This window comes from Gobius niger (genome assembly GCF_951799975.1).
Source record: "Gobius niger genome assembly, chromosome: 5".
Taxonomy (NCBI): domain Eukaryota; kingdom Metazoa; phylum Chordata; class Actinopteri; order Gobiiformes; family Gobiidae; genus Gobius; species Gobius niger.
This window is the reverse complement of record NC_136856.1, coordinates 18,961,409-18,977,898: the sequence shown is the minus strand read 5'-3', so window position 1 is coordinate 18,977,898 and position 16,490 is coordinate 18,961,409. Positions and strand designations below refer to the sequence as shown.

The 16,490-nt window shown below is 41.7% G+C and overlaps 1 protein-coding gene across 1 annotated transcript in view; it reads left to right on the top strand.

The window, feature by feature from the left end:
* Positions 1–16,490, top strand: part of pcdh11 (protocadherin 11) — a 181,464-nt gene that overhangs the window by 55,653 nt on the left and 109,321 nt on the right. Inside the window, exon 3 of the mRNA XM_079556374.1 lies at positions 4,748–4,807. Coding sequence (XP_079412500.1) covers positions 4,748–4,807 — 60 coding nt within the window. The remainder of the gene's footprint in view (positions 1–4,747; positions 4,808–16,490) is intronic.

The following is a 16,490-nucleotide window of genomic DNA, read 5'->3' as shown; positions in this document are numbered from 1 at the left end:
CAGAAAGGCAACCAAAATATTAGTGGATTAGAGAGCTTTTCAGACAAGTCTCTGGTCTCATGCCCTCAATTTGAATCACACTGCTCTCGCCTATCCTTCCGACTTCTGTACTGTTGGCTCATTAGCTTTAAACACTGTTATGCTGCATTTTCTGGTATGGTAATGGCTCGTACCATTATGGTACAATTGCAGTTCTTATTATGTATAAAGATATCATAAGATAATGTAAGAGAGATGCAGTAAAATTAGATAACTACCTCCTTTAGGACGGTAATATTACTCAAAGCAACAATTAAACTTAACTTAAATGATTTTCAGCCATCCATTTTATCCTGCTCTTTTTCCCCAATGTAGATAAATATATGCTGAATAAATTCCAGGGCGATTATATCTAAAATGGTCTGAAGAAGTGGTTGGTTGGTTATAATTACATTGTTTTCTGCAGGCTTCTGGCACCTTGGTCAAAGGCATGCTCCTGTGGGCCTGGAGGACTCCCTCTCATGTAAATGAGTTCCTCTTCCTCTGCCAAAGCAATCATGACATTGCACTGGTGCAGCCATGGTCTACAAATAAGCCATGTCAGGAGCATACACACAGACCGGGGATATTCCCCACTCCAGTCCTCTCAGCGGCAGCACCAGTTGGCATCACTGAAATTTGGTTTGAAGTTGTAAAGTATTTTTACTTTTGTTCTCAAATTGCTTTGCAAATGAGGCCCACCCTGGCACCATTTCAAAGCTCTTATGCTATATGTGCTGCTTCCTTCAGGCACTTGTCTCTGAAGCTTCATCATCCTGTATGCATATGCGCAGTGGTGCTGGAAGCTCACTTCAGAAGCTAGATAAACATGCCAGGCTGCGAGCGAAATGGAAGGCAGCATGCTTATGTCTTGTCAACCTGTCTTTCTGTACTTTCTGTGTTCCTTACAGTGATTGACATGCTCTATCTATTAACATGGCAGGCAGACAGATTGAAAGCCTTGTTGGTTTTTTCCCTATTAAAAATTATATTCAATCATTTCTGATGGGTTTGGCTCGCCCCAAACTATGCCTTATCATTTTAGGACATCTGAGTGCCATTCACATCAAATTGTTGTTCTACTTCAAGCCACATCAAAATAATTGTTTTGATATGTCCCATTTTTTGTCTTGGCTCTGACATTAATAGGGGCTGATTGTACAATGGAGCTGAAGCACAGTTTTTGAGGACCGTTGACTAAATGTGAGCCATGAATGATCTGGCTCACAATTACAGGGCTTTAGTCTGGCCATCGAAGAATAAAGACAGTACGGTGAGATACAAGTGTTGCCCATATTGTGTTTATCCTTTATTGCATGTCCAAGTCAGCAACTAAATAATAATAAAGCAGGAAGTAAAGCTCAAAACCGCCCTGAGGCTCACAAAGTGCTAATGAAGAGCAGCAGGGTGCATTTAGGGGCGCGCAGGCAGGAGAAATCTCCCCTCTTTCAAAGACGTATAATCTTCTCAACCCAATTTGCATTAATGCTCTCCACTTGTGTCGAAGAATCAAAATTGGTTTGGGACACGAGACCAACCTTGAGACTATATGAAGTCCAAGCACTAAATATGGGATTTCAATGCGTGAAGAATTTGTTCAGTTGCTTTATCTTTTTAAATAATCAAACAGAATGGAAAGAACAAGAAAGAACAAAAAAGAAACGCACCTACAACCGACTCCCGCCTCTCCAGACTTCCGCTGATGATACATTTTATAGATTGGGGAAGAATGCGTGTGGTCTTGCCCGTATCAGAACTGCTTTCCACCTTCAAATGTGACATTTTTTACATCACAACTAGCCCTATTTGCACGCAGAGCTTGCTTGTTTGAATTACCTGCAATGCCTAGTCTGTTTGTAGTCACATTAGCACAAATATGTTCACGTCGTTTCACTCAAGAAGCTGTCAGGAGCTTCTCTCAGAACAAAAGAGCAGCGCAAATCCACCGAGAGGGATATAGAGAGGCAGAGAAAGAGAGAATTTATTCTGTGGCACAGATCAAAAACATTGCAGTCACATGATCAAAGGCGTTTGATAATCCTTGAACTACATTGCTCTTTTAATCCCAGAGAGAGAACTATATTTTAGAGAAGTTGAGATGGCAAATAGTGTTGGTAAAAAACAGTACCTTGACACACACACCGGGAAAGGCAAGAGACATTTGAGACAAACAAAAGTCTTTTTCCCCCCCCCTAATTCTGAGTGGGAGGAGCTGGCTGGGCAATCACAATGACAACACATATTATAAAAGATAACTGTCCAAAACAAAAATAGCAGATTTCCTTCCCGTAGTACACAACACAAGCAGAGCCAGCGATGCAGAACAGCGATACATATCTATGCTTAATCAGCAGCACCCCCCCCCCCCCCCAAAAATCCGACAAGCAAAACCTCATGTTTCAGTTATCAGAGAATACATTTGGATGGATATCATACCCTCGTCCCTGCCTGGCTCTCATCAAATTACAATAACCGAGGTGCACACTCGAAAAAGACAAAAACATCAATATGTGGTGTAATCCTAGGTTCTGTGTTGCAAGCCCTGTCAATATTGCTTGTGGAGCTGATGCAAAATGTTTCAGAGGGAAGGTGAGCTTGAAGATGGCAGTCTCTTCTTTGCGTTATTTTATGTTTACAATGAATCAGCTTTTAGCTAAGTAAAGGGAAAATAAAGCCTGTATTTAACAACTGTAAAAGCTTGAAGGAACAGGCCACCATTTTTGCATACTGAGATATGTTCTTACCTGAGCTTAGACGAGTTGACGCATAATTGTCTGCTCTGTACGCGTGCGCTCATTCATGCAAAAAGACTGTAGCTGTTGTTAGCATTTAGCCTCTCCTACTCTCCTCTATGCGGCCAAACTGGGGTGTAGTTAGACGCGATCAAACTCTCCCACGTTTTCCCTATTTAAATACAGTTACGTGAGTAGTTACACGATCCAAGTAGTTACACAAAATTAAACGTTTCCGTTTTCTAAGCAGAAATAAAGAGGTACTATATTGTAAGGCGTAATAATACCTTAGGAGCACTGTGACTTAACTGCATGGACATGCTCCTAAGATGCTACTTAGATGTCTTGAGATGTTGCTTCATTTCCACATAGTGTTCTTTCTTCTTTCTTCTTTGTGAAGTGCACCAGTCCCACCTGCAGCAAAACAGCCCCACAGCATGATGCTGCCACCCCCGTATTTCACTGTTGGGAAGGTGTTCTCAGGCTTGTAAGATTCCCCCTTTTTCCTCCAAACGTGACGATGGTCATTATGGCCTAAATATATATATATATACATTTTTTTTTCCGTCAGGCCACAGGATAAGTCTTCAAAAATGTAAGGGTAATTGCTTTTGCTAATTGTTTGTTGTTGCTACAAATAAGGAAAAAAATATAAAGAGACAGACTTAGGTGGAACCAGCCCGTCACAGATTCACAGACAACCCTCCCTCCCCCTCCCCCCTCCCCCTCCCTTTCCTCGTGTTTATTTGTCACATCAATTAGGGTATCATGCTCATAGAGCCCCCGCGATCTGCAGGGAAAAATCTACCCCGCTAATTCCATCGCTCCTGCATGGCCCATTTATTCATGTATATTTGATGAAGCTTAGTGTTTATGTTCGGGCGAGAGTGTCTGTGTGTTATCTCTGCCTCGCCCCGGCCGGTCTCTGGAATATCCTTCTCTGCGATGAAATATAGATGCGAGGTGTCAGGAGAGTTCAGCGTCTGTCCTGGTTGCTCCATAAGGCGGCCATTAATAGTGTGTGGAGGTGCATCAGACGCACCACTGGCACTTAATTGGATTTTGAGCGGACAACCGGAAGCACCTGTTTTGAAAATCAACAGTCCCCGCGTCCCCGTGAGGCTTCGCAGGAGTCCGACCACGGTTGGCACACAGACACTTGGTTACAGACTGTACAGTGACGGTTTTGTATTTGCAAATGAGGTTCTGTGAGAAAGCACAAGTGTTTTTTGTGGTTTAGGTCTGTTTTTTTTTTTTTTATTACAATGTTTTCTTTTTTTTTTTTTTTACAAGGGCAGATATGCAAATAATTTGGGTTTTGCATAAACGGGAGCAGCAGGACCATCTGTTGTTAGCTTGTTGACTTACCTTGCTGCGTCTGCTTAGTAATGGCCTTTTCTTGTACTGAATGCATTACCCGTGTGATTATCATTTAACCTAAAAGTACATGCTAGGAGTGAAAAAAACAAAACAGCAACAACGGTAAAGATGGATTAGGTTGTTTGGGAAATACTCAAACATCTTGAAAAACAAAACACCAAAATCCTGCAGCAAAATATTCAAGTAGTTCAGTGTAAAAAAAACAACAACAAAAAAGTATTCTCTGCAAATACGCTGTCGTCAAAGCTCGGTATTTTCTTGTATGCGCATTACTACTGTGATAAGCATTTAACCTGAAAGCATATGTTCTGAGAAATCCCTTGACAAAGACGGATTTAGATTCAGAAAGTCAAACAACAACAGCCGTTTGTATGATGCGTAAAAAAAAAAAAAAAAAAAAAAAAAGCACACGGACCGCAACCCTCATAATCATGAAATTCTGCAGATTAGTGGACAGAGGGGGAATGCTGCTTGTTCACGTAGGAGGCTTAAATCTTGTCGAGTTAGAAATGCTAATGGCACAGGCCGGGGCAGAGCCGGGGTTTGTGTCAGTGTAATTTGCAGTGAACCAGTGCTCTGTGCTGAGAACATGTGCTGATAATGTGTTTCTCTTGTAGAACTCGGCCCAGACTCCAGACAAGTCTTTCAACTCGCCGCCCCCAATTTGTCCTCATAAGGTAAAGCCGCACCACACAGCGCACAGAGGGGGAGTAACTGCACTGATTTGAGGCAAATCAAAGTTTAAGTTTTTATTTTACAGAAGTAGAAACTTGACTTTTACTTTGTGTTCGTCCATGTAACTGTAAGAATTACTTACAGCATTTATGGAAGAATACATTTTTTTAGCTGACGAGTATTACAATTACTTGTGTCTTTAAAGGTGCACTATGCAACTTTTTAAAGGAACAGGCCACCGTTTTTCCATACTGACATATGTTCTTACCTGAGCCTAGACGAGTTGATACGTACCTGTCTGGTCTTTGTCCGTGCCCGTGGAAGAGCGTGGTAGCTTCCAACTTCACCCCCGCTTGGAGCTATAGGAATACATTGGGAGAGGCCAAATGCTAACGACATCTTTGGTCTTTTTGCGTGACTGAGGGCACACAGTTCTTCCATACTGTGATATGTTCTTACCTGAGCTTAGACGAGTTGATACGTACCTGTCTGGTCTTTGTCCGTGCCCGTGGAAGAGCGTGGTAGCTTCCAACTTCACCCCCGTTTGGAGCTATAGGAATACACTGGGAGAGGCCAAATGCTAACGACATCTTTGGTCTTTTTGCTTTACTTGGGGCACGCACAAAGACCAGACAGGTACGCACCAACTCGTCTAAGCTCAGGTAAAAACATATCTCGGTATGTAAAAACGGTGGCCTGTTCCTTTAAGTATTCCTTTAATATTTGTGCACCTTCCCTTTCCCTCACAGTGGACTTTATGACGCTCCAGGATCAATTATTTTTAGGTGTTACCAGAAACTTGCCAGAAACCCAAAAACAACCACCTATATAGCCACTGAGTCACTAAAAGGTCAAATATGCACAAATAATATGTTTTTTTTCTCACATAAAAGGTTACATAGTGCGTCTTTAAATGCTGAAGTAGTATTTTTAGAAATCGTACTGTACATAAGCAGGGGCCGGTTGGAGCTTGTCCTTTCTCTAAATGAGATCTCAAGACATTTGAAATGACCGAACTGTGAGTTAGCGGTGTTGAGTTTCGTTATTATATTCATAGTTGGTACAGCATGTTGTGAGCCTCACTGGTGCTTGAATGCGAGTGTGAATGGGTGAGTGTTTGTTCGATGAAAGTGCTTTAAGTGAAGAAAAGCTCCGCGTAAATGTAGCCATTTCACATTTTTGCGTACATTAGTTTCGCACATCGTCCCACAAACACATGCAGATTGCTTCCTAAGTAGCCCCGATTGGTTGCCGGGTTCCAAAAGGGCACATTATGAGTTGATAATTATTCCTATCCCTTCTCAGTCAAAGTCATCTCTTCGCACTGACTTTAGTAACTTCCCTCGCCATCTCTCTTTTCTGGTGCATGCCTCTTGCAAATGCGATAATGTGTCATGTAGTGAAAATCACGCTATCGCAGTTCACTTAGCACCAAATGTGTCAAAAATGCCAGTGTCCTGTTCTGGATGAGTGGCCGCTGAGGCGAAGAGGAGAGGACCTTAGTAAAAGTGCCCGATGTCTGACAGGCTGTCATCAAGTATTCAGAGCCAGCACGACTCTCCCTCACTAATGCACACTTAACAACAGATGAATTTAGGGGGCCCGAAAATGCTTGTCAAAACATAACAGGATAAATAAGAATAAAAAAATTAAAATAAACTTCCAAAAGATTGACGGCTGAAGGCATGGATGACAGCAGATTGACAGTAAAAATCCACCTACACAGTATTCTGAAGCTCTCCGAAACTGGACCAGGGCCCAAACGAAGCTCGCTCAAGATTAATTTTGCGTGGTACAATATTTTATCAGTGAAAAGTGAGTAACAAGCAGGCTGAACTTTACTTGGGCAATTTATTTTAAGTGCAAGTGGTTTGATAAAGTGGTAAGAATGTCGCACGATCAAGGACCTTGATGAGAACGTGCTTTTGAACAAATTCTCAACAGTAGCAATAAAAATCCATTCAAACAAGGCCAAATATAATGAACGATAATGACCAAACAGCTACACCGGAAAGAGAGGTCAGGTCACAACCCTTTCGACGGTCTGAAGGAAAAACAGGGGACTTCTGTTTTGACAGACCTGTATTTAATTTGAAACTACGTTGGTGTAACGTACAGGTGCTGCACAAATAATTTGAATATCGTAATATGAAAATGACTGGCACAATGTTGCTCTGTGGAAACCGGCTTCTGATAGGAGCAGCCGCATGTGATTTTAATATGAATGTGAAATGCAATGTTGCCGTTAAATTTGAACAGAGTTTTATCAAAGAATTGTTAGAAGGTGTAAAAAAATATGTCTGGGCCCATGAACTGAATATGAACTAATTGTCAAGTAAGATGTTGTCTCATTCTTAAAAATGTATTTAAAATCATCATAGTTCCATATTAATGGCAATGAAACTTATGTGCACACGTCTCTATCTGCAGCCTGTGCTCGCCCTGTCTGTGTGTTATTCATGACCTCATATTTCCTCTTTGCTTGACTTGCCCTTGTTCCATTGACACACTTGTGAAGGGGGGTTTTGTGGGGGCTGTTGTTCACACTGGAGCTGTTAGCGCCGCGACATAATCTGCCTTTACAATAGTGTCTCTGCATCTGTCTTCATGATCCCTCCCGGCACATTGTGGGCAATGGACTATAGCTACAGTAAGTATGCAGAGGTAGTACATTCACACAATTACACTGTAATGTGCTTAGATCGGATGAAGACAAACCAGCTCAAGTTCAAAATGAGCATCTTAAAGTGGACACACACACAGTGGCTTGTGAATATTATCCGGGGCACACTGGGAAAAAATGCCATCTTAGCTTAGAAAAAATGGCTTGAAACAACTTTTAATGTTGATTTTGAGTAGGTTTGGACTCGTCTTGAAATAAGATTGCCGATGGAACAAAAAAATAAGAGAAATTAACTTAAACGCTTAAGATAAACAAAACAAAAAAATTGAAATGGGACAAAATAAATCTGTCTCTCCATTGGCTTGTTTCAAGACGAGTTCAAACCTTCTCAAAATAAGAACAATTTCTGACAATTCAAGCACTTTAAAGCACTTTAAAGCACTTTTAAGTTATGATAAGATGTAATTTTTTACAGTGTACCTTAGTGTTTTTTATCACTTTGGGAGTGAGGACTGTGCTGGGCATGATTTTTCCAACCTTGTAGGCAGCAGTGGGAATTACGCATGATGAAGAAGTAAGTAGAGGCGTTTGTGTGTAGCAAACAGAATGCTAGTAAATCTATGTCACCGTGATGAACAACACATTAAAACGGAATTTAATTTTGTGCAGTGTTTTTTTGGCAACAAAGACTATAGCGAAATATTTTTTTGGGACGATAGCGTAACAGCAACGAGCTAAAAATAGCTCTTTGGTGACAAAACATGACGAGACGGCATAGAAAGTAATACATTTACCTGAGGTCCCTCGGTAATTATAATCCAGTCGGGGCTTTTGAGTCCAAGATTGCTCAGATTGGGTCCGGTGATGGTCGCCAGACTAGTGGGGGAGTTCAAAACGACGTGCTTCTGAAGCGGAGACGGCATAATTGTATACTGTAGACTGAACAAGCTTATCATTTGGCACATAACTGGCACATAGCACACTCAAATCTTAGCCAGAAATTCATAGTTCGGGGAAAAGCACTGGGAATGTATACAAGCAAGTACCTAATACGGCATTTCTTTTTTATTTTACTTTTTTAAATACAAAACAAACTTCTTGGATGCTAGCAGACACAATATCGATGCAATACAGATAAAACTTTCTTTTCGCTTAAAAAAATAATCTTTTTTTTTTTCATTGTACCTCTCTCATAACTAATCAAAAGTTAACAATATACCTCACAAAAACCTTGCTAATTTTTGAAGCATTGGTTTTACTTGGATGAATGACATATTCTCACTTCAGTCCAATATCTCTGCGACTTTTCTCCTTCTGTGATGTTTTCTGTTTGTGTTCCAGACACGGTTGGTTGGTGAAATAAGCCAACGGTGGAAAATGATTTAAAAGGATATTCTGATTATAATGGGTAGAATAGGATATTGCCTGTCTCTCTCTCTGCCTCTCTCTTCATCTGCATTGTGTGCATCACCCCAGATGGATAGGGCTTTTAAACTGCTCTGTGATTATATTAAGAGTGTGAGAATGAGAGCACGAGAGATGGAGCGGGGTGGGAGAGGAGGAGAGCCTACCCAAGCACTAAGTATATATAATTGCTTCTTGACACATTGGCCAAATTTTGCAGTGCCAGGATCTGAGCGAAGATGATTAACGGCTGTCCGAGTGGGTGGGCACCATGAGGTCGTACGGGGGCTCCGGTTTCCATAGCGATCCCAGTCGAAAGGCCATATACTGCATATTATTGAAAATCCCAGCGGTACGCACATTGTTAAACTACAATTACATCTCATGCAGAGAGGGTTGTCTGTCCAGTGCCAAGCTCACTCTTCCCTGGAAATATTGTCTTTTCTGCTTCTCTTAAATGGTCCTTTTTTCAGCAGTGGAGATAAAGAGTGAAATGTTGTATTGTGTGAATAATTGATGAGTGGGCTCACCTCAGAGCGTTATTACAGTACGGCAGGCAAAGGAAGAGGTGAGGCCAAGATCATATTTCTGACACCGAGCTTCAGGCAACGCAAAATTGTGTCAGTTTTTCCTTGCGAAACTACAGCTTGAATAACACTTTCTCATTAAAGTCAAATAGGCATGGGATGAAAAGCAAGCGGGGCATATGGATGTAAACTGTAGATTCGAATTCAACCACTGCAGGTGATGAACACGCTACAAAAGCTTCTCAAAGCAGGAGTACGAGATGAAGTATTTTCAAACAGATGAGTCTAGTAAATTTATTGGGCCAGGTTTTGTGTGGGTTTTTGTGCTTCACAACAGTCAATAAATATAACTTCTTTTTTCCCCCTGTATTTAGCTTGACAGTGTCTTAAGTCTTGGTGTATTGGTTGTTGCTCTTCCTCAGCAACACTCTGATAGATGAGCGTGCGTGTGTGTTTGAATGCGGATATGCCATGCATAAAAATATGCACGCTCCTGTGTAAACAGTGCAATCTTGTTAGGTGACAGATGGAGAGGCCAGGGGAGGGGAGTGGGGATCAAGCACCTCTGACAGTGTGCACCCGCTTCGCACCCTGCACCGTGCCAGCTTTCAAATTACTAACTTACTGAATCCACCAAACTCCATTTAGGGCTCTCCAGTGAAATGCCACCTAACAATGATTTAGTAGACTAATGAACAGGCTACATCAGCAAGCCACTTTAACTCATGAAGATGGACTCATGCAAATGTAAAACCACTGATAAAATGCTTTAAAGTGTGTGAGCGGCTGTATTTTCAAGCCAACTGAAGACCACACAATAAGCACAACTTAATGATGATTCATAATGTATTATAAAGAAAAATCCCTCTGGCATCCAAACAAGAGGCCAGTCATGCTGTAATTCGTTAAAGGCATTAGGCAGGCTATGGGTGGTGAGCTAGACAGCGCTCTGTACATGGGGTTCCTGGTGCCACGTCCTTCTACTCAACTGCCTGCTGTGCACACACCCACACCATTCATCTGAGGTAAATGTGATCTCAAAAGACAGGCTGCAACAACCCTGGGCACCATCAGGGTGCCCGCGGTAGCATCAGTGGCCATCGTCAAACAAATAATGCTTTGTGACTTCAAAAAGACAATCCAAAAGGTCATTTGTGACCTCTGGGACCAGGACTGTGCAGCATCTGTCACTAGAAAGCAGCACATGTCTATGTCAAATGGCAAAAGGTAAGCATCAGAGCAGTCTGCCGGTTCTAAAGGCACATGCCCCATATAGAGATGTATTATATATTGGTATAAATTACTGTCAGTACAGGATTATAAGTAAAAGCTTGTATGTTGCTGAGCTCTGCCCAGTACTTAACATGTCAGTGACCACCACAGAAATGACTCAGCCTTAGAAAGCTACTTATAAATTCACATCTGCATTGCGTGTGGATGTGATATGTAAATGGGACTCTTAAAGCAGTATGTAATCATTAATTAACATTAGTTCTGATTCATATTTAATCACTGACCCATATTCTATAATCTTTTATTGATGTCATGTTCTGTCAGTCACTCTTCTTCTGCTTCATGGCTCTGAGCTAATCCTCCAGGGCATCTGCACTGACTGACCTCTATGTTCCACCTTATCTCCCTTGTCACACCATTTCCACAACAAGGGTTAATCGCATCAAAAATTCAGAGGGAATTGATGAATGAATATATAAAGCATGCTCCCCCACACACAACTGCCCCGGCTCATATATCAGAATGAAACCACACCTCCATGTGGAACAAATCAATAATGTTCCATTTTGTAACAAATTCTTTTTTTCTGAATTGTGAAATCCAATCTTCACGGACGTACTAGCAAATTGGATATTCCATCAGCAGCACTGGTAGAAGACTGTGAAAGCAACAACCACATTGTTTTTTTTTTTTTCATAGAAACATCATTTGCATTGAAAGTGTAAATAATGCCTTGCCAAATATAATTCATTTGCCGTGCACCATCCCATTCTGTCCCCTCATATTCTCTTCTTTGTGGCTGTCCTTCACTCTGACTTGCCTCCGAAAATCTCCCCTACATCCCACTAAACCAATCAGGGATTTGAGAGCCTCACTTCCAATCAATTACCAGCCAAATCAGAGCCGGGGCCTTTGATATAGAATCATTTGTCAAATCAGTGCAGATGGCTGGGGGCAGGTACCCAGTGCCAAAGGCCGTATCCATGTGGAAATTTCTGCTCAGGGCAGATTCTCCCAGCGCCCCCATCCCATTACTATGAAGTCATTGTGAGTCCCAAGACTAAAGCCTGCAATCCGCTCAGCTATGGCTTTGCATCTTTGACCACTGAAAGGAAATTGCATGTTGAGCACTCACATTATCAAGAAAACTTCCAAACAATCTGTGAAACTGAAGCACAAGCTGACTGATCAACATCAAGATAGACTTATTCTATACAGGACGGCTCATCCTGGCTAAGGGTAAGAACAACAGCAACAGCGAAGTATAGATTGCTGTGTGTTCAGTACTGTTGGTGCGTGATGAAATTAGGTTGTACCAGGTTGTGTGGAACAAGCTGAACCGACAAAAAGATAAAGGAGAAAGGGACGGCGTGGCTACAGCAGGCGTCAGACTGAACTTGACTGAATTCGCCTTCAACTTCTGAATAAAACGGTCGGTATCAGTGTTGTAAACCTCCCAGTCAGTGCGTAGAAAAGTGGAGCATTTAAATGATTGCCATAATTGTTGTGGTGGATTACACTGCTTCTCATGTGCCATTAACCTCGAGTTAACCTGAATGTATGCTGTCACCTACCGCAGGGTCAAGACAGCCACCTAGAGTGAATTATTTATGCGTCTCTCTTGCTGTACGGCTCCTGACGTGACATGACTGAGCTTTGTCGTGTTCTTTGTCCCTGTGTGATTAAAATAGAATCAAAGGTGAAGAGAGGGAGAACTGGTGCTTTGTGCTTTGGTATTTCTATAAGTCTACAGTGTGGGGAACACAGGTTTCTTTGCTTTGCTTCGCACACAAAGAGATATATCTGTTAGACTTAGTTATATAATTCAGTATTTAAGTGAGCACAGCATCCTCATGTTCAGTCTATATTGTTTGGTATTTTTCAGCAAACGAATAGCTTGAGAGGGAGCGAAAGCAAAATCTCCCCATTGACTGCATTGCTACATGGTGATTTTAGGGTCTAGACCAGGGGTCTCTTACTAAGTCGGCTCGGGATCCCCAAACCTTTCTTTCATAACTTTCAACATATGTCCAGGGTCCGGACATGTGCTGTCATTGCTCTTGAAAATGTTAAAGGAAAAGGCCACCGTTTTTCCATACTGAGATATGTTCTTACCTGAGCTTAGACGAGTTGATCCATACCTGTCTGGTCTTTGTGCGTGCCCTCAGTCACGCAAAAAGACCAAAGATGTTGCTAGCATTTGGCCCAGCATATTCCTATGGCTCCAAAAAGGGGAGAAGTTGGAAGCTACCACGCTCTTCCACGGGCACGCCCAAAGACCAGAAAGGTACTTATCAACTCGTCTAAGCTCAGGTAAGAACATATCTCCGTACGGAAAAACGGTGCTGTTCCTTTAAAACATGAGCACTTGTTGTCTATTTATATAGCAGAGCTGATCGATAAATTAATAATTTTGCCATTTGATTTCAATGTTATTCAAATTAGATAACTTTTAATTCAGCCTTAGAAATGAAGTATGTTGAGAGGATAAACAGGCTTTGGGGTCCGGACTAAAGGTCCAGATCTGGATCCAGGTCCGCCAGTTCGGGATCCCTGGTCTAGACCTTCACACACACAAAAACGAAAACGATAAATTTGAACCAATTTTATTTTGTTTCTTTTTTCGTTTGTAGCTTTTTCCAATTTATTTGTTTTGGTATTTGGCATGCCGTGCAAAAATGTGTGCTTTTTTCTCCATGACTTTGGCCGCTGCACCTCTTCCCAAGGTTAAAAGCATGCGCACCATCTTAAAAGCAGGTTAAATTCCTCCGCTAATACTCCAGACAAGGACATCAAAGTTGCATTCGCCTTAGAAGTAGACTGTGTATCGCAACCACAGCACTCGGTCCTTTCCATTTGATGTAATGACCTGTGAGTTTCTTTCACAGTCTTTGATTTGTGTGGTCCGGTTATTCGTATGTAATTGGTTGTCATTAGAAGGATATACTTAGTTTCCATGTTTAATGACTTTACCAAAAGCCCGTGAGAGTTCATTAGCTGCATAGTGGTGCAATCTTGTCTGCACAATGCATCAACGGAGACAACAACGCCGTGTTCAGGGGTGATCTGTCAAGTATTAAATCAGAGATAAAACATTCATCGCACACTTAGGAATCAGTTTTGCAAGATGCTCATAATTGTATTCAGCTAAGTATTCAATGCCCTCCATATTCAGTGGCATATCTTGGCCCGTTTTTTTTTTCTTTTTCCTCCTCCCATTATAAATCAGTGCAGTTCACGACATGATATAATACCAGCCCGGAACAGACAAGTGCAGTCTGGAGCTACGTTCACAATGGCTTCAAATCAATGCTCCACAAATGTGTCTTCAGGACGGATATATTATTAGACCCGGATCCTGAATAAGTCATGACTGCCACTGGCTTTCACTGACAGTTGCTCATTGGTGCATACCCCAAATTGTCTTCTGGGTTTATCTCTACCTTATTAAGTGGATTATGACATCACATAAAATGCATGTCCTCCTCGCGTTACAGCGAGTTCTCTCCGGGTACTCCGTCTCCCTCCCACCGTTTATAGACATGCATGTGTTGGAGGAAATCATGTCTCTTATTTGTCAGTGTTATGAATATGCGTGAGAGTCTCCGTCCATGTGTGTATCCAAGCACTAGCCAATTTGCCACTGGTGTGGCAGTTATATAAGACATTATGCATCTCATAGTTTTAAAGGTAAACCCACTATATATAAACCTGGAAATACGATTTTTTGCGTTGCGTCAGCGTCCTTGAGGGGGCTGGAATGGACCACAGTTTGTGAATGTTGTAGGAAGAGTCCAGCTGCTTCGTAACAACCGAAGCTGTTGTCAGTCAGCTGGACCTGGCCAAGAGACTGTGTGATGCTGTGTGGGATCATCCGCAATTCTGAAGGCCTGTACCCGTCATTCAGTCGTTAATCAAGTCAGAATAGGATAGCGCTTTATATTAAAGTGTGCACATTAAGTATTCATAAGGTATTAATAAGCACTAATAATATGCTTGTAAAGTTTAACACACTGCTTATTATACTTTTATCTGTTAACATTCTAATTGACCATTAATAATATGCTTATTCATAGCCAGCCCTTAACCTAACCCTGACCTTAACCCTTACCCTAACCCTAAAATGATTACTAATGCTTATTAATACTTAATGAGCACACCTTAATCTAACGCAATACCCAGAATGGAAAATGAAATAATCTATAGAATTGTTTGCAATTCACTATTCTGTTGTTGTTGTTGTTGTTGTTCTGGCTGTCGATAGGAGTTGAAAAGAATAAATCATTTTCAAGATTTTATGCTTTCTGGCTCTGAAGTGCTATGGCATCTTTATAGTCCTTGGTAATGATATTTTCTCTCATTCCGGCTAAGTTAGACACGCTTAGGAAAACAAATGACTCACTCCATGTCGTCTTTTGTCTCTTTTACATTTCAAGGCCAATCACTTCATCAACAGGATTAATAATTCATTATCGAGTCCTTTACCTGAGTGTGATTTGTATTTTGGGTTTTCTATTGTCTGTATATTCTGCAAATTCAAACAGTCCAAGACATCTTAGTGTGACATCTGCACATGTCATTATGTCCTCTTCCCCCATCCAACCAACAAACTATCTCAGCATACTTTCCTTGCACAATTTGAGACTCAATGTGTGTTTTTCTTACTGTAGACACAGTGACAGAGTGAAGGAAACAAAGCTTACTTACAAATTACAGAAGCAAAGAATCATATTATGCATTTTTAGAACCCACCACAGTGTTGATTTTTAATGTGTTTCTTTTTTCTTCTTCTTCATTTTAAATAATTCATGTGTATAGAAGGACATCCGCCCCTTTCTGAGCACACAAACGCCTAGCTCTTTACCAAGGGGCGTGAAGAAACAACAACTGCTGTTTGGAATATATTTCTTGTCGACAATTTGTGAGCTCAGACAATCAGAATGGGTCTAGTGACGTTGCCTGACATCAGCATGTGGCAAATAGCATTTTGAGCTCAGACGGAGACTGAACGCTTGGTCAAATTTGTGTATACGAAAGAAAAAAACATACCTCCATGCGAGAGAGAGAGAGACCAACCTAAATTTAAGCATTGTATGGGCCCATCATCACTTACAAACAATTGCATTTACCCAAAGCCTTCAGTCTGCAGCTCTAACAGTGCTGGAGATATTCTCCTCACAGTGAGCCTTTGCATATTACGCAGTGGTGTAGTCTTGGGAGATGTAAGTCATACTGCGAGTATTTGACTCTGCATGCTAAAAAGGCATAAAAAAACGCGCGTGTGAGAAAACACATCACCAGTCGATGACCTTATTACACTCTGTGCATAGCAGGCAGCAGCAATATCCCCTTTATTTGTCATTATTACCGCCCGCTATTACAGAGAGTGGGCGGAATATCTATTTGACAGAGGAGAGCTTCTGACTAAATGTTAAGGACCCCCCATCACGCGAGATGCATCCCCAGCTTTCTGTGTGGGCAGATATGGCCGTGGTTTTTACTACTTATGGATATTCAATGGCGGGAATGCGGCGCGCCTCTTGCTGTAATAAGGCATTTACCATTGCAGAGTAGCTCCAGTGCACTGCGAGAACATATGTTAATGCACTTGGCGGTGGCCAGAGAAACAGCAAGAGGTTTGGAACAACAACAAAAAAAAGCACATGGGACAAGCCTCTCGGAGCACGCATTTGCCTTCTACAAAGATATTAATATTGCGAGCGCACTCAGCGGTGGGGAGGCAAGGGCTGAAATTACCCTGGCAGAGAGGAGAAGTTTGTTTTGGTAATGGTGATGGACCCCGGTGGGTGCAGACAGACAGCCTAGCAGTGCTGTGCAGTCGCATCAATAGTGTGATTTTAAATGACGGCGCTGCCAAGAAAATTGACACAAACATGT